Source organism: Callithrix jacchus, chromosome 5 (assembly GCF_049354715.1).
Source record: "Callithrix jacchus isolate 240 chromosome 5, calJac240_pri, whole genome shotgun sequence".
In the NCBI taxonomy this organism is placed as follows: Eukaryota; Metazoa; Chordata; class Mammalia; order Primates; family Cebidae; genus Callithrix; species Callithrix jacchus.
This window is the reverse complement of record NC_133506.1, coordinates 97863274-97879492: the sequence shown is the minus strand read 5'-3', so window position 1 is coordinate 97879492 and position 16219 is coordinate 97863274. Positions and strand designations below refer to the sequence as shown.

Here is a 16219-nt window from a genome sequence, read left to right as displayed (position 1 = left end):
CTGGTTTCTTTTGTTTTGTGTAATGCTTTTGAGATTCGTGCATACATACATCAATAGTTTGTTACTGAGTAGTATTATGTTGTATGAATATACCACAATTTGTTATCCAGTCACTCGTCGATAGAAGTATGAATTAACTTAGGTTTTTGGACAATAAGTTTCTCTGAGGTTTGTTTTTATAGCAATAAGAGTTTGGTTTTTTCCCCATATAACTGAGATGGCCTTCAGTTCAAAGGATATAAGATACCTTTTTGTCTATACTAGTCCTTTTCATTTTCTTCAAGAGCTGAAATGAGAATACATTCATACATTTAAATGATGCTGTTGACTCCTGTTTTAGTATATTTGCTTTTAATTTTTGTTTAAGATTCTGTCATGGCTTTAGTTTAAAGCTTTAAAAATCACAGTGACTTTTTGAAAATTGTCTCCTATAAATACTCTGTCTCTCGGGTCATTGCCATTTTTTATTTCTGACCTTTAGCCACTCTGTTGTTTAATAAAACCTTCCCTAGTAATTGAGCAATACAGATACCAGTTGGTTTGTTGTTGTTTTTTGTTTTTTTTTAGTAGAGACGGGGTTTTACCATGTTAACCAGGATACCAGTTGGTTTTATAATTTTATTTTGACAATAGTTTAATGGAAAAGAAAAATTGAAATAACTTAGGTTATGGATTATCTTTGGGTTTTAGTTATCCACATTCTTTACATCCATTCAAAGGGAATTTGGGGGCAATGCTCAGAAACTTTGTTGGGGTGATGGTGGCATGGATGGATGATGTTAGGAAAGCAAATACGACTTGAATGATTGGATTCATTATGTAAAATTTTATTTCTATGGCTGGTAGCATTATTTGACCAGGCTCTGAAAAGTTTATGTACTTTTCTTTGTAATATTTAATATGCCTTATGATTTTAGGGTCGGGAACTTCTGGCTTCTGCTCCAACTGGATCTGGAAAAACACTAGCTTTTGGCATTCCTATTTTAATGCAGCTGAAACAGACAGCAAATAAAGGCTTCAGAGCCCTGATTATATCACCAACACGAGAACTTGCCAGCCAGGTATGACTTGTAGCTTTTGAAGAGAATGTGATTGGTGTTTAGTTTACTTCAGTGATCTTTCTTATTTGAAGGTAATAAAAAGATCATAAAAGAGTAAGGCCCATGTCTTCTGTCATGATCAGGTATTCTCTACATAGCACAGTGCTCTGGATCTTACTCCATATGGGCAAGTCTTTTAAGTCTTTCTGTAAGTTTCACTGTGATTTTCATATTTACACTTCTTTGGTAAATGCTTTAGGATCTTTGAAGTTGAAAGGCTACTGAAATTTTCTCATCCAAAAAAATGAAAACTTGGCTGGGCATGGTGGCTCACTCCTATAATCCCAGCACTTTGGGAGGCCGAGGCAGGTGGATCACTTGAGGTGTTTGAGACCAGCCTGGCCAACATGGTGAAACCCTGTCTCTACTAAAAAAAAAATACAAAAATTAGCCAGGTGTGATGGCAGGCACCTGTAATCCCAGATAGGAGGCTGAGGCAGGAGTATCACTCGAACCTGGAAGGCAGAGGTTGCAGTGAGCTGAGATCACGCCACTGCACTCCAGCCTGGGCGACAAGAGTGAGACTCCATCTCAAAAAGAAAGAAAGAAAAAAAAAAATGATCTTAGTTTTGGTTTTTATTTATTTATTTGGTTGTTTTTAGCCACAGATTCTTACTCTTGCCCAGGCTGGCATGCAGTGTTGTGATCATGGCTTACTGCAACCTCAAACTCCCGGCTCAGGAGATCACCCATCTCACCCTCTTGAGTAACTGGGACTACAGGCACATGCCACTGCACCTAGTTTTTTTTCTTTTTGTGGAAACAAGGTCTCCCTATGTTGCCAAGGCTGGTCTTGAACTCCTGGATTCAAGTGATCCTCCCGCCTTGGCCTACCAAAGTACAGGGTTTATAGGCATGAGTCATTGTGCTTGACTCATCTCAGTTTTTTTTGAGAAAGGAAAATTATACCAGTGATCAGTTCCACCCTCCCAGTGTGCTTAATATAAAACACATATCAAGTATGAAATCGTCTTGTAATAGTACTGTTTTTTTTTTTGTTTTTTTTTTTTGAGACAGTCACGCTCTGTGGCCCAGGCTGGAGTGCAGTGGTACAATCTTGGCTAGTCCCAACTGGGAACTAATTTACTCCACCTGAAGAGATTAGTGACTTGTATTAGGTACTGATGTTTCAAAATGCTGAGACTTCAGGTTAATTTACAGATTATTATGAGTTTAATTTCAGATATTCATGGATTGGTAATAGATTTATTAATCATGTAAAAGAGAGTATACATCTTGTCCAAGTATGTTAGCAGCTAATGTTTTTATCTTTTTTTTTTTTTTTAAGATTCATAGAGAGTTAGTAAAAATTTCTGAGGGAACAGGATTCAGGATACACATGATCCACAAAGCAGTAGTGGCAGCCAAGAAATTTGGACCTAAATCATCTAAGAAGTTTGGTAAGGAATTCATGCATGGGATGTTGAGCATGACATTTTTAATTGTCACAACTGGGGAGAAGTGCTACTAGTCTATAGCCAAGAATGCTATTAAACATTCAGCAATGCATAAAACAGTCCCCTGCAATGAAGCATTAGCTGGTCCAAAATGGTAACAGTGCTGAGACCGAAAAATTCTGATTGATACCATTGATTTTTAATCTGCCATGGAAATACTCTGGCAGATAAGAATGGCATGCATAGCTGGGTGAAGTGACTCATGCCTCTAATCCCAGCTACAGGTGTGGAGAAGCTGAGGTGGGAGGATTGCTTGAGGCCAGGAATTTGGGACCAGCCTGAGCAACATAGCGAGACTCCATCCCTAAAAGAAATTTTAAAACTAAAAAAAAAAATTAGCCATGCATGGTGGTGCGCACCTATACTCCTAGCTACTTGGGAGGCTGAGGCGGGAAGATCACTTGAGTCCAGGAGTTCAAGGCTACCATGAGCTATGATTGCACTACTGTATTCCTGAGCAACAGAGTGAGACCCCCATCTTAAAAAAACAAAAAGAATGGTTTACATACCCACCCTTTATCAGCCAGAGAATCTGCTTTCATCTGTTTTTCTTTTTGTTTTTTGACATCATCCACTTGGAGCAAAGCTTTCATCTGTTTGGTTGTTTTTTTGTTTTTAATCTTGGGCCTCTGCATAAAATTCCATTTTAAAAAAAGGATTTTGCTGGGGTAAAAGAAAGGTTGAAAAATCAGATTGTTCTTGCCTCTTAGAAATTGAGAGGAGGCTGGGTGTGGTGGCTCATGCCTGTAATCCTAGCATTTTGAGAGGGTGAGACAAGGAGATTGTTTGAGCCTAAGAGGTCGAAACCAGCCTGGGCAATATAGGGAGACCCTGTTTCTATAAAAAATAAAAGTAAGAAAAAACAATTAGCCTGGTGCAGTGCCTGTAGTCCCAGCTACTCAGAATCCTGATGCCAGAGGATCTCTTGAGCCCAGGAGTTCAAGGTTGCATGCAGTGAGCTATTGTGTTCCATCCAGCCTCGGTGACAGAGCAAGACCCTATCTCAAAAAAAAAAAAGAGTTGAGAAGGCTGCTCAAATATACCCAAAGGAAAGTAGGGATATAATAGTTTTGTGTTGTTGGCTATGACTACTTCCCACTCAGGTTGTTAACTGAAGTTGAGGAAGCTTAATTGCGAGTTCAAGAGGGATAAGTCTTGTTTTTGCAATTTCTACTATTTGTTTTTCCTATAGATATTCTTGTGACTACTCCAAATCGACTAATCTATTTATTAAAGCAAGATCCCCCAGGAATTGACCTAACAAGGTACAGATGGTATTTTCGTGTCTTTCATGTATGTTTTTCTCTTAGTTGATTCTATTTTGTCTTCCACTGCTTATATTTTTGCCCTTTGGAGCTTGCTATTTGCTCCCTTCACTAAGAATAATGATTTTTTTAAAACTCATAGAAAAGAGAACTATCTGATCTGGAAGAAAGTTACACATTTTGATAAGCAGTTAGTACAGAATTCCCCTAGGCCTTTTTGTGTCTTTCAGCAATGGTGATGGAGTTAATGAAGTTTATGAAAAGCTCTATTGTCCTTAATGGAACGTATCTTTGAGGCTATTGGAATAGATACATTGAGCTATATTTATCTTGTTTTTACCTTTTTCCTGCTTTGTTAGTCCGTTTTCGTGTTGCTCTAAAAGAACTACCTACAACTGGGTAATTTATAAGGAAAAGAGGGTTTAATTGACTCACAAGTCAGGGCATGACTGGGAGGCCTTAGGAAACTTACAGTCATGGCATAAGGGGATGCAAGGGACATTTTACATGGTGGCGGGCGGGGGGACGAGAGAGATTGAGAAAGAGTCAGCGGGGAGAGAGAGAGAGGGAGAGAGACAGAGACAGACAGACAGAGAAGACTGCCCCCATGATCCAATCTCCTCCCACCAGCTCCTTCCCTCAACACATGGGGATTACAGTTCGAGATGAGATTTGTTTGGGGATATACAGCCAAACCATATCACCTGCTTAATTTTCTTATTTTTTTTTCTGGTATGATAAAGTGGATCTGAGAACCAGCATCATAGTTTGACTTCCTCATGTGTCCGCCATCCCCACGGTGCAGTGAAGTGTCTTGGATTTTTCAGTTCAATATGCCTAAGTTGTTTTGTTATTTCATAGTGTTGAGTGGCTTGTAGTAGATGAATCAGATAAACTGTTTGAAGATGGCAAAACTGGATTCAGAGACCAGCTGGCTTCCATCTTCCTGGCCTGCACATCCCATAAGGTCAGAAGAGCTATGTTCAGTGCAACTTTTGCATATGATGTTGAACAGTGGTGCAAACTCAACCTGGACAATGTCATCAGTGTGTCCATTGGAGCAAGGTATTTGCTTTTCAACATTATCCCGTTGATTTTTTTTTTAAATACAAGTCTTTTCTTAAAACTGAAGGAGATAGGTTTCTTGGCCTGAGACTAACAAGGGAGAGAGTTTTACTACTTGAAATGTGTTCTTTTAAGCTGAGAATGTTTAAGGATCTTCTATTTTAGAGTAATCCAAAAGGAGGTTCTTATATGGTCATATTAACATTCCTGTCATCATGCTTTCAGGTGTGTTTTTTTCCCATCCACAGAGTATAACATGAGCTCTGTGGCTATGTAGAAGATTCAGTTTCTTTGATGGCTTAAATAAATAGACCAAAGAGGAAGAATCTGATGTTACTGAGCCACTTGATTTATATTTCCTTTTAAAAATACTTTGGGGAGCATGTTATAAATGCTCAGTGATAGAAAAAAAGTTTTAAGAAATTATGATACTGCTACTTGAAGGATTATATAACCCTGGAAATGATGTAGGAAGACTGTAACTATATGAAAAAGTGTTTGTAATACCAAATTAAGTGAAAATGTAGCCAGGGGAGCAGTAAAGAATACTCTATTTTAAACCTAAAATTCCTGTGTATAAGAAGAAAGTACGGCCGGTGAAAGGGCTCACACGTGTAATCCCAGCACTTTGGGAGGTCAAGACAGGCAGATCACATGAGGTCAGGAGTTTGAGACCAGCCTGACTAGCATGGCAAAACCCTGTCTCTCCCAAAATATAAAAACTAGCTGGGAGTGGTGGCACGTGCCTATAATCCCAGCTACTTGGGAGGCTGAGGCAAGAGAATTGCTTGAACCTGGGAGGTGGAGGTTGCAGTGGGCCAGGATCGCACCACTGCACTCCAGCCTGGGTGACAGAGGGAGATACTATCTCAAAAAAAAAAAAAATAGAGGAGGCCAGGCATGGTGGCTCATGCCTATAATCCGAGCACTTTGGGAGGCTGAGACGGATCATGAGGTCAGGAGTTCGAGACCAGCCTGACCAATATGGTAAAACCCTGTCTCTACTAAAAATACAAAAATTAGCTGAGCGTGGTGGCGGACGCCTGTACTCCCAACTGCTCAGGAGGCTGAGGCAGGAGAATCTCTTGAACCTGGGAAGTGGAGGTTGCAGTGAGCCGAGATTGTGCCATTGTACTCCAGCCTGGGCAGCAGAGAGAGACTCCACTTCAAAAAAAAATAGAGGAAAGCAGAATAAGTTCACCATGAACATAATTTAAAGGCAGATAATAGAGTGGAAAAATATTTATGATACACTATAGTACATTGCAATATCTTATAGGGTATAAAGCCTTAATGTATCTCACCCTTAACTATCGATCTATAAATAAATCTTTGCTAATCATTATGAAAAAAGTTTAACCATATGTAATAATAACCTTTAAAATGTTTTCATTATTTTACTCAATAATTTTACGATTAGAAATTTTTTATTTATTTTATTTTATTTATTTATTTATTTTTTGAGACGGAGTTTTGCTCTTGTTACCCAGGCTGGAGTGCAATGGCGCGATCTCGGCTCACCGCAACCTCCGCCTCCTGGGTTCAGGCAATTCTCCTGCCTCAGTCTCCTGAGTAGCTGGGTTACAGGCACGCACCACCATGCCCAGCTAATTTTTTGTATCTTTTTTTTAGTAGAGACGGGGTTTCACCATGTTGACCAGGATCGTCTCGATCTCTTGACCTCGTGATCCACCTGCCTTGGCTTCCCAAAGTGCTGGGATTACAGGCTTGAGCCACCGCGCCTGGCTAGAAATTTTTTATAATTAAGTAATCAAATACATGAAAATTTATGACTGAAACATAAGTTTTAATGGGTGGCATTTTAAGATATTTTTTAAATTAGAAGAAAGCATTTAAAAATAACAGTTTTATCTTCAAGTTAAGGCATAAATAATTAAGTACTTATTGACAATGGAAAAGTTGATTTTGTTGGAGTTGTGTGTAAATTTTTTTATTTAGAGTTCGTCAGGGGTAAGCAAAAATTGCCTCTTACAAACTACAAGATATATTTTATTCTCAGGAATTCTGCAGTAGAAACTGTAGAACAAGAGCTTCTTTTTGTTGGATCTGAGACTGGAAAACTTCTGGCCATGAGAGAACTTGTTAAAAAGGTATATGTGGATTAACTTCTTGAATTTTGGTAAAGTTCGCCAAGTCTTATCTTACTGGTGGGAGGCTATTACAGTGGTAGCACTGTATCATTATCATCTTGCCTTGTATTCAGTAATCCACTGGTAAATTGATAAGAAAGTACATTGTGCCAACGATATGATCATCCTGCATCGTATTTAATAATCCAGCAGTAAATTGTTAAGAAGTATATTGTCCCAACTTTTATCCCAAGGGAAAGAAGCTTGCCTCTCAGAACATGGTAAGTTGTCTTTTTGCAGCTCAGAGTAGGCAAGGGAATGATCTTCCTGATGCCCCCTGAGAATCTCATTTTTCCACATTTGCCCTCTCCATTCCTCTGCTGGTTTCTTATAGAAGAACTAGGGCATAGAAGGACACTGAGTGGGGTTTTCTGTTTGTATGCTTTCAGTAAGTACTGAGTAGAAGCCATAGTTAAAAAGTTAAGTACTGAGGTGTCACTGCTGGACAATACAATAAATCTCCTAAGCCCTGCCCCTGGAATTTAGTCTTATTTAGGGGGATAAGATAAATATACTTATGTAAGATAGTTTCTGATAAAGTGTCATAAAGGGCTAAGGAGTACTTTTTTAAGCATCCATATAGCTATAATGGAACCATCAGGGTGAACTGAATTGGTTGAGCCTTATAGAAGAAGTGCTACTAAACTGATCCTTGAAGAATTTTCAGGATAAAAGGTGATGGCTCTGGGAGCAGCTTGAGTAAAGCCTTAAGAGGTGGAAGTGAACACCATGAAGACTAATGAAGCAGTTACCTGTCTAAGGCAAACAGTTTATGGTATGGAATTTAAGAAAACCAGGTTACAGGAAAGTTTGGGTCAGGATATTTTTGAAGCATGTGGCTACATAATATTAAGGAAAAGCAGTTAAACAGTAATATGTAAGGGAAAAGACTGAAAGACCAATCAAGCTTTTAAACTAGGTTAGTCAGAGATGAGGAAGAAATAAGGGCAGCAGCCTTCGTGGTGAAACATTTGAGTTGGAGATGGAAAGGGAAAGGTTTGCAAGTAGCTGGTGACTATAGAAATGGTTTGCTTTAGTGGTTAAGAGCATGGACTCTGGAGCCAGCCTACCTGGGTAGAAGTTTTAATATTCTTTTTTTTTTTTTTTTTTTTTGAGACTGAGTCTTGCTCTTGCCACCCAGGCTGGAGTGCAATGGCGCGATCTCGGCTCACCACAACCTCCACCTCCCGGGTTCAAGCGATTCTCTTGCTTTAGCCTCCCAAGCAGCTGGGATCACAGGCATGTGCCACCACACCCATCTAACTTTGTATTTCTAGTAGAGATGGGGTTTCTCCATGTTGGTCAGGCTGGTCTTGAACCCCCGACCACAGGTGATCCGCCCACTGTGGCCTCCCAAAGTGCTAGGATCACAGGTGTGAGCCCCCATGCCCTGCCGAAGTTTTAATATTCTTAAAAGAATTGGCTGGGCACAGTGGCTCATGCCTGTAATCCCAGCACTTTGGAGGCCAACGCAAGTAGATCACGAGGTCAAGAGATCAAGACCATCCTGGCCCACATAGCGAAACCCCATCTCTTCTAAAAATACAAAAATTAGCTGGGCATGGTGCTGCATGCCTGTATTCCCTGCTACTCGGGAGGCTGAGGCAAGAGAATCACTTGCATCTAGGAGGCGGAGGTTGCAGTTAGCTGAGATTGCACCACTGCACTCTACCCTGGCAACAGAGCAAGACTCTGTCTCAAAAAAAAAAAAAAAAATCATTTGGCACTAGGAAATTTAAGGATTTCCAGGATATTCACTTAGAGAATATACACCAGAGATTTTTAGCGATGTATGAGCTTTGGGAGGTCTGCAAACCCTCTAAAATTATATGTAAGATTTTGCATGAATGAGTGGTTACTTGTTAGAAAGTTTCTTAGCCTTCATTAGATTCCAAAAGAGGTGTGTAAACCATCATAAAAAGGCTAAGAAACTCTAATATGAACAGTTAAAAAGATAGGAAGCTGGTTTGAGAGAGAGTAAGGGTTTGACAGTATAAATCTAAAACTAATTTGCTTGGATACACAGACGTCAGATATAGTAAAAAGGTAATTTGTTTACAGCTAGTAGTAGAGATTCAACTCAATAAGATAAAGATTATATTGAAAGAACTGAGAACCGAGGACTAAGCTTGGGAGAGTACCACAATTAGGATAAATAATGAGTTAATGAGGATAAATAATGAGTTAATGAGTTAATAAGTAGGATAAATAATGAGTTAATACCACCTGTTGGGTACAGTGTACACCACTGGGGTGATGGGTACAACTAAAAGCCCAGATTTCACCCCTATGCAATATATCTGTGTAATGTAACTGCACTTGTACCCCTAAATCCATAAGAATAAAAATCAATTTCACCCAGAAAAACCCAATGAATTAAAGAGATTTATTTCACATATCTGTGTAACATAACTGCACCTGTACCTCTAAATTCATAAGAATAAAAATTAATTTCACCCAGAAAAACCCAGTGAATTAAAAAGATATTTATTTTACTTTAAGCAGAACCAAAAAAAGTTCTGAAGGACAGAAGTCAAGAGATGATTATTCAAAATTCGGGCATCTGTTATTGCAGGAGGGCGCAGGGGGATTGATTAGACAAGATTATTGGAATTAGCACGATGGAGAATATAGTTCAAGTTGAGTGGAAATAACTAATTGGAGAGAATGTTGAGGAAGATGGAGGCAGGGTTAGACTGCTAGCCCAAGAAATTTGGCCAAGAAACTACACTACATTGAATTGAGTTCTTTAGAGAGCTACAATCATATTGTGAAATACTGACCAGCTGTATTTTGGGTTGAGTTATATGTGCCAATTTTTGCCTTCTTTCTTTTAGGGTTTCAATCCACCTGTTCTTGTTTTTGTTCAGTCCATTGAAAGGGCTAAAGAACTTTTTCATGAGCTCATATATGAAGGTATTAATGTGGATGTTATTCATGCAGAGAGAACACAGCAACAGGTAAAGTTAAATGTATACTCTGAAAATCAGAACGACTTAATTTTAAATTATTGGCATTAAATTTATGAAGTACCTGTTTTCATTCTAAATCAATTTAATATGTATTCTGTTAACCAGAGAGATAACACTGTCCACAGTTTCAGAGCAGGAAAAATCTGGGTTCTGATTTGTACAGCCTTGCTCGCAAGAGGGATTGATTTTAAAGGTGTGAACCTGGTGATCAACTATGACTTTCCGACCAGCTCAGTGGAATATATCCACAGGATAGGTGAGTTGCCTATTTTCCTTTCCCTCTGTCACCCATTGATCTGTCTTAGCACCTCTGCTAATCCCTACGCACATGCTCCTTTCTTAGTGCTATGAAAATCCAGTGACTTCTATAAATGAATTTCGAGAGCCTCCATCCCAAAATAATGTGTTTTTTTAATGGTCTGATTTTTCTTAGGTCGAACTGGAAGAGCAGGGAATAAGGGAAAAGCAATTACATTTTTCACTGAAGATGATAAACCATTATTAAGAAGGTAAATTAGAAAAAATAACCTAGTACTAAATTGGCAAAATTGGATTCAATTAAGAGATAATGGCTTTGTCCCAAATTCTGCTGATAATAGTGTTAGCCAAATTTTAGCCGTAGGAAAGCTGGGAAAGGAAAAATGATCAAAGGGCCTTGTTTTTGCCCTTCCATTATTGGAATTTGGAAATACATATTCAAAGTAGAATATTCATTGTAAGTTTCAGACTCACAGGACTCTTTCAATAGCCATCAGTTGATGTTACCTACTATGTAATATTAAGGTTTTAAATTAGTGAATAATTTAAAATTAGTTAATCCCTGAGTCTCTATAAGCCAGTCAGCATTATCTCTTTTTTTCTTTTCTTTTTTTTTTTTTTTTTTTTTGAGACAGCGTCTCTGTCACCCAGGCTGGAGTGCAGTGGTACAATCTCGGCTCACTGCAACCTCCGCCTCCTGGGTTCAAACGATTCTCCTGCCTCAGCCTCCTGAGTACCTGGAGTTAGAGGTGCCTGCTACGACACCAGGTTAATTTTTGTATTTTTAGTAGAGACAGTCCCACCATGTTGGGCAAGCTAGTCTCAAACTCCTAACATCAAATGATCAACCCACCTCGGCCTCCCAAAGTGCTGGGATTACAGGCATGAGCCGCCGCTCCCGGCCAGCATTATCTCTTACCATGGTACGTCTTTCCCATTCCTCTTAGGGGCAGCTAGAGTTTTATATTTAGTTCTAGTTTTATATGTGTTTGCCATATAGGAAAAACTGTAGCACATTCTAATATCATGAAATTGTGGCCGTTTGAAGCCAGAGAAACATATGATATACTTTGACAATATCAGGTCTGAAGTCCATCATCATAGATTTTCATGTAGAAGATGAGTTTCCTGCATTTTGACTGCCTACAGCAATTTTTGGTTGATGATGATTGATAACACTTTACATTTCTTTTTTCTATTTTTTTTTTCCTTTAAACATTTTATATTTCCAGCAAATGAAATCTAGTTTTGGCCAAAGGGGGTTTGTACTTAGATCTTTTTATCTGTTTTGGTAAAGCTTTTGATTGTGCTTTCTGAGCTTGGCTCTGCCACCTGTCAGCCATTGTATCTCTTTGAACAGATTCAAATGTGCATGTGTAGAGGGGTATATTCCAACAACCTAGATCCACCAGAGGCCTCAGAAACTCCAAGCATGTGAATCTGGTGATCCAAACATGAGTGTAACTATGCACTTCAGCTTTCCATCTGTGAAATGAGGATAGTGATAGTATTTACTATACAGGTTTGTTGTGAAGAGTGAAGAAGTTACTATACACAAAAACTTGCAACAGTGCCAGCACTGTAGTAGGCACTGTCACTTAATGAATTTAAGCTTGACTCTGGCTTCAGTCAGTGCTTCCTCCAAGACTGAGTTAACCAGCTTTATAGGGCTTGATAAATGTTGAAATAGCTGCTATATATAGTTATTCATCAGTGTATTAATTTCAGCCCAGTGAGTAGTTCTGTCAGTAATCCAATGTACTTACATCAGGTGATAATTGGTAATATATCAGAACACTTTGTGGATTACTTTGTGTAGTTTTAGTTCCCTGTTATGTTGTGCAGAGGGTTTACATACATAAACATCAGTTTAGCAAGATACAAGTTTATGTTTACGGGTTCCTTTTTCAGCGTTGCCAATGTTATACAGCAGGCCGGGTGTCCTGTACCAGAATACATAAAAGGTTTTCAGAAACTACTAAGGTACAACCTTGAATTTACCTGGATCTTTGTCTCTCTGTCTCTTTGTATATACATTCTATTTTTTTTTTTTTTTTGCTCTATTGCCCATGCTGGAATGTAGTGGCATGATCACAGCTCATTATAGCCTTGACCTCCTGAGCTCAAGTAATCCTGCTGCCTCAGCCCCATTGGTAGCTGCAACTACAGGCATATACCACCATGCCTAATATTTTTTAGTTTTCGAGGGGGAGTAGAGATGGAGTCTTGCTGTGTTGGCCAGGCTAGACTCAAACTCCTGGCCTCAAGCGATCCTGCTATCTTAGCCTCCCAAAATGCCAAGATAACAGGCATGAGTCACTGTGCCCAGCCCAAAACTGCTTATTTGTGAATACAATATGTTATTTCCTTGCCAGTTTTTTATCCTTTGATTTTTTTTTTTTTTTTGAGACGGAGTTTTGCTCTCGTTACCCAGGCTGGAGTGCAATGGCGCAATTTTGGCTCACTGCAACCTCCGCCTCCTGGGTTCAAGCAATTCTCCCGCCTCAGCCTCCTGAGTAGCTGGGATTACAGGCACGCGCCACCATGCCCAGCTAATTTTTTTGTATTTTTAGTAGAGACGGGGTTTCACCATGTTGACCAGGATGGTCTCGATCTCTTGACCTCATGATCCACCCGCCTCGGCCTCCCAAAGTGCTGGGATTACAGGCTTGAGCCACCGCGCCCGGCCTTTTTTTTTTTTCTTGAGATGAAGCCTTGGCTCACTGCAACCTCCGCCTCCCGGGTTTAAGCAGTTCTACTGCCTCAGCCTCCCAAGTCACTGGAATTACAGGTGTGCGCCACCACACCCAGTTAATGTTTTAATAGAGATGGGGTTTTAGTATTTTTAGTAAATGTATTTTTAGTAGAGATGGGGTTTCACCATGTTGGCCAGGCTGGTCTCAAACTCTTGACCTCAAGTGATCTGCCCACCTTTGCCTCCCAAAGTGCTACCGCGCCCAGCCTTATCCTTGAAATTTTAAGTATTCACATTCTTTCTTTTTTTATTTTTGAGATGGAGTCTCACTCTGTCACCCAGGCTGGAGTGCAGTGGCACAATCTTAGCTCACTGCAACTTTCGCCTCCCGGGTTCAAGTGATTCTCCTGCCTCAGCCTCCCAAGTAGCTGGGACTACAGCCGCCTGCCACCATGCCTGGCTAATTTTTTGTATTTTTTAGTGAAGATGGGGTTTCACTGTGTTAGATAGGATGGTCTCTATCTCCTGACCTTGTGATCCACCTACTTAGGCCTCTTAAAGTGTTGGAATTAGAGGCGTGAGCCACTGTACCTGGCCTCAGATTCTTTTAAAAGTATTCAGTGTAAGTGAAATATGCTGAGAATTATTTTAGTTCATAAAACTGATAAAAAAAGTTAATTGATCAAAGTCAAACTCTGATACCTGTTGACATAGTATATAAGGATATATTTTAATCACAGTCAGTAGCTTTTTTTTTTTTTTTTTTGGAGACAGAGTTTCACTTTTGTTGCCCAGGCTGGAGTGCAATGGTGTGATCTTGGCTCACACCTTCGCCTCCCAGGTTCAAGTGATTCCCCTGCCTCAGCCTCCCGAGTTGCTGGGATTAATGCATTATCACGCCCAGCTAATTTTTTGTATTTTTAGTAGAGAGACGGGGTTTCTCCAGTTGGTCAGGCTAGTCTCGAACTCCCGACCTCAGGTGATCTGCCCACTTTGGTCGCCCAAAGTGTTGGGATTACAGGCGTGAGCCACCCCACCCGACATCAGTCGTTTTTTAAAAGTTGACTGAATTTATCATCTCTTTTAGCTAGCTCTCTAAATGCTATTTAATAATCTCATTTATTAAAATAAATCCAGCCCCACCTTAAACCAGTAAATGGTTTTAAAAAATGAATTTTGTGATCAAGGATCAAAGCTAGTTTTAGCTTTAGCTCTTCTAATTGAAGTTGGACTTAATTTGTTTCCTCTTTTACTTTGTAACTTTCAGCAAACAAAAGAAAAAGATGATTAAGAAACCATTGGAAAGGGAGAGCATTAGTACAACTCCAAAATGTTTCTTAGAAAAAGCTAAGGATAAACGGTAAGTATGTGGTAAGAAAAATGGCTGTTTGACACCATCATAAAGTTATAGTAGGCATTATTCTTCATTAGGGTAGTCTTTTAGAAGTAGAATTGATTCTACAGTCTGCTGTATTTTAGGTTATCTGTAATTGGGGGATTTGGTTTTTTGTTTGTTTGTTTTTTTGAGACAGAGTCTCGCACTGTCGCCCAGCTGGAGTGCAAAGGTGTGGTCTTGGCTCACTGCAACCTCTGCCTCCCAGGTTCGAGCAATTCTCCTAACTCAGCCTCCCAAGTAGCTGGGATTACAGGTGCCTGCCACCACGCCCAGCTAATTTTTTTGTATTTTTAGTAGAGACAGAGTTTCACCATGTTGGCCAGGCTGTTGTTAAACTCCTGACCTCAGGTGATCCACCCACCTCAGCCTTCCCAAGTACTGGGATTACAGGTGTGAGCCACCATGCCCATCTGGGAATTTGTTTTAATGTTGGGAATTTTTCTGTATCAATATGTTAATGATCTGGTTTTTTTTCCATCTTGCAAAATATGATTTCAATTCCCTGTAAATTAGAATCGTACTGCCCACCTTCTCTACACAGCCCGCATTAGGACATGCTACTAAGGTCAATAATTAGGACCATTGATTCACATGGATCTAGTCTTCCTTGAAGCTCCATATTCTGGGCAGGATTTCAATATAGTCTTAGGCTTATGCAGATGCACATTGTACCAACTCTAAAAAGTATTACTTGGGTAAATTTGTGCTATCTTAGCTGAGTTTTATGAGGATATTAAAGCATAGTTTTTTATCATACATACAGGCTACCTTATTTTGCTCAGTAATACTAGGAAGCTTTGTATTTTGATAAGGATAGGCCAAGATATTCTGAACAGTAATACTCTTTCCACTGTTTAAAGAAAATGGCACTCTTCAAATTCTACCAGGACCAGGTTATTATATACTCTAATAGAATTGTCCAAGTCTATAATTTATTGGTTTTTTTTCCCCGAGAGTGCTATCAGTGGCCTAGGATATTACCATTGTGAAATAAGCTGATACTTATTTCCAGTTACCTCACATCTGTTCTGTAGACGTCATTAAAAAAAAAAAGCAAACTGTGTCCATCAGCCAGTAGGCACTTACCAAGTTGTCTTGCAAGGTACTTAGTGGTGATTGGGTATACAGATGAATATAAAATGAGACTCCTTTCCTGAAGTTAGGGAAAGAAGATTCATGTACATGGAAGAAAATAGAGACTAGTTTTTTAATAGGAGTTTAGAGAAGGGAAAGATGATTGTGAATTGGTGTGGTTACACAAGTTTCAAGAAAATAAACTATCTTTAAGGATAGGTAAAATTTAGGCATGGAGACGCGAACAGGATGAACAAAGCCGTGAAAATTAGAGTGTACTTTGTAAATGTGTGGAACAAGAGTCCTCACATTCACTCTGAGGAATAAAGGTCAGTTCAAATATACAATGTATATAGTGTCCCAAAATTTTATTGTACTTTTAAGTTTTAAAACCTTGAAAGGATAAGTGCTACAAACTGAAAAAAGTATTAGTCCTTTTAATTCCATTTGTACTTTCTCAGTTTTGGGAATTATTCACATTCACTTTTTTTTTTTCCCCGAGATGGAATCTTGCTCTGTCACTGTGTCACCCAGGCTGGAGTGTAGTGGTTCAACCTCAGCTCACTGCGACCTTTATGTCCTTGGTTCAAGCAGTTCTCATGTCTCAGCCTCCAGGGTAGCTGGGATTACAGGCGCCTGCCACCACACCCAGCTAATTTTTGTATTTTTAGTAGAGACACCATGTTGGCCAGGCTGGTCTCGAACTCCTGGCCTCATGTGATCTGCCCAGCTTGGCCTCCCAAAGTACTGGGATTACAAGTGTGAGCCACTGCACCTGGCCAACATT

At 39.5% G+C, this 16219-nt stretch overlaps 1 protein-coding gene across 3 annotated transcripts in view; it reads left to right on the top strand.

Moving 5' to 3' along the window:
* DDX52 (DExD-box helicase 52) overlaps positions 1–16219 on the top strand; it is a 28911-nt gene that overhangs the window by 10034 nt on the left and 2658 nt on the right. For 2 of the 3 annotated variants that reach the window (XM_035300783.3, XM_035300784.3), the window contains exons 5-14: positions 918–1061; positions 2389–2500; positions 3750–3822; positions 4684–4887; positions 6908–6998; positions 9875–9997; positions 10115–10265; positions 10443–10518; positions 12179–12250; positions 14230–14322. In XM_035300783.3, coding sequence (XP_035156674.1) covers positions 918–1061; positions 2389–2500; positions 3750–3822; positions 4684–4887; positions 6908–6998; positions 9875–9997; positions 10115–10265; positions 10443–10518; positions 12179–12250; positions 14230–14322 — 1139 coding nt within the window. The remainder of the gene's footprint in view (positions 1–917; positions 1062–2388; positions 2501–3749; positions 3823–4683; positions 4888–6907; positions 6999–9874; positions 9998–10114; positions 10266–10442; positions 10519–12178; positions 12251–14229; positions 14323–16219) is intronic. The other variant, XM_002748316.7, reaches the window with a different exon arrangement.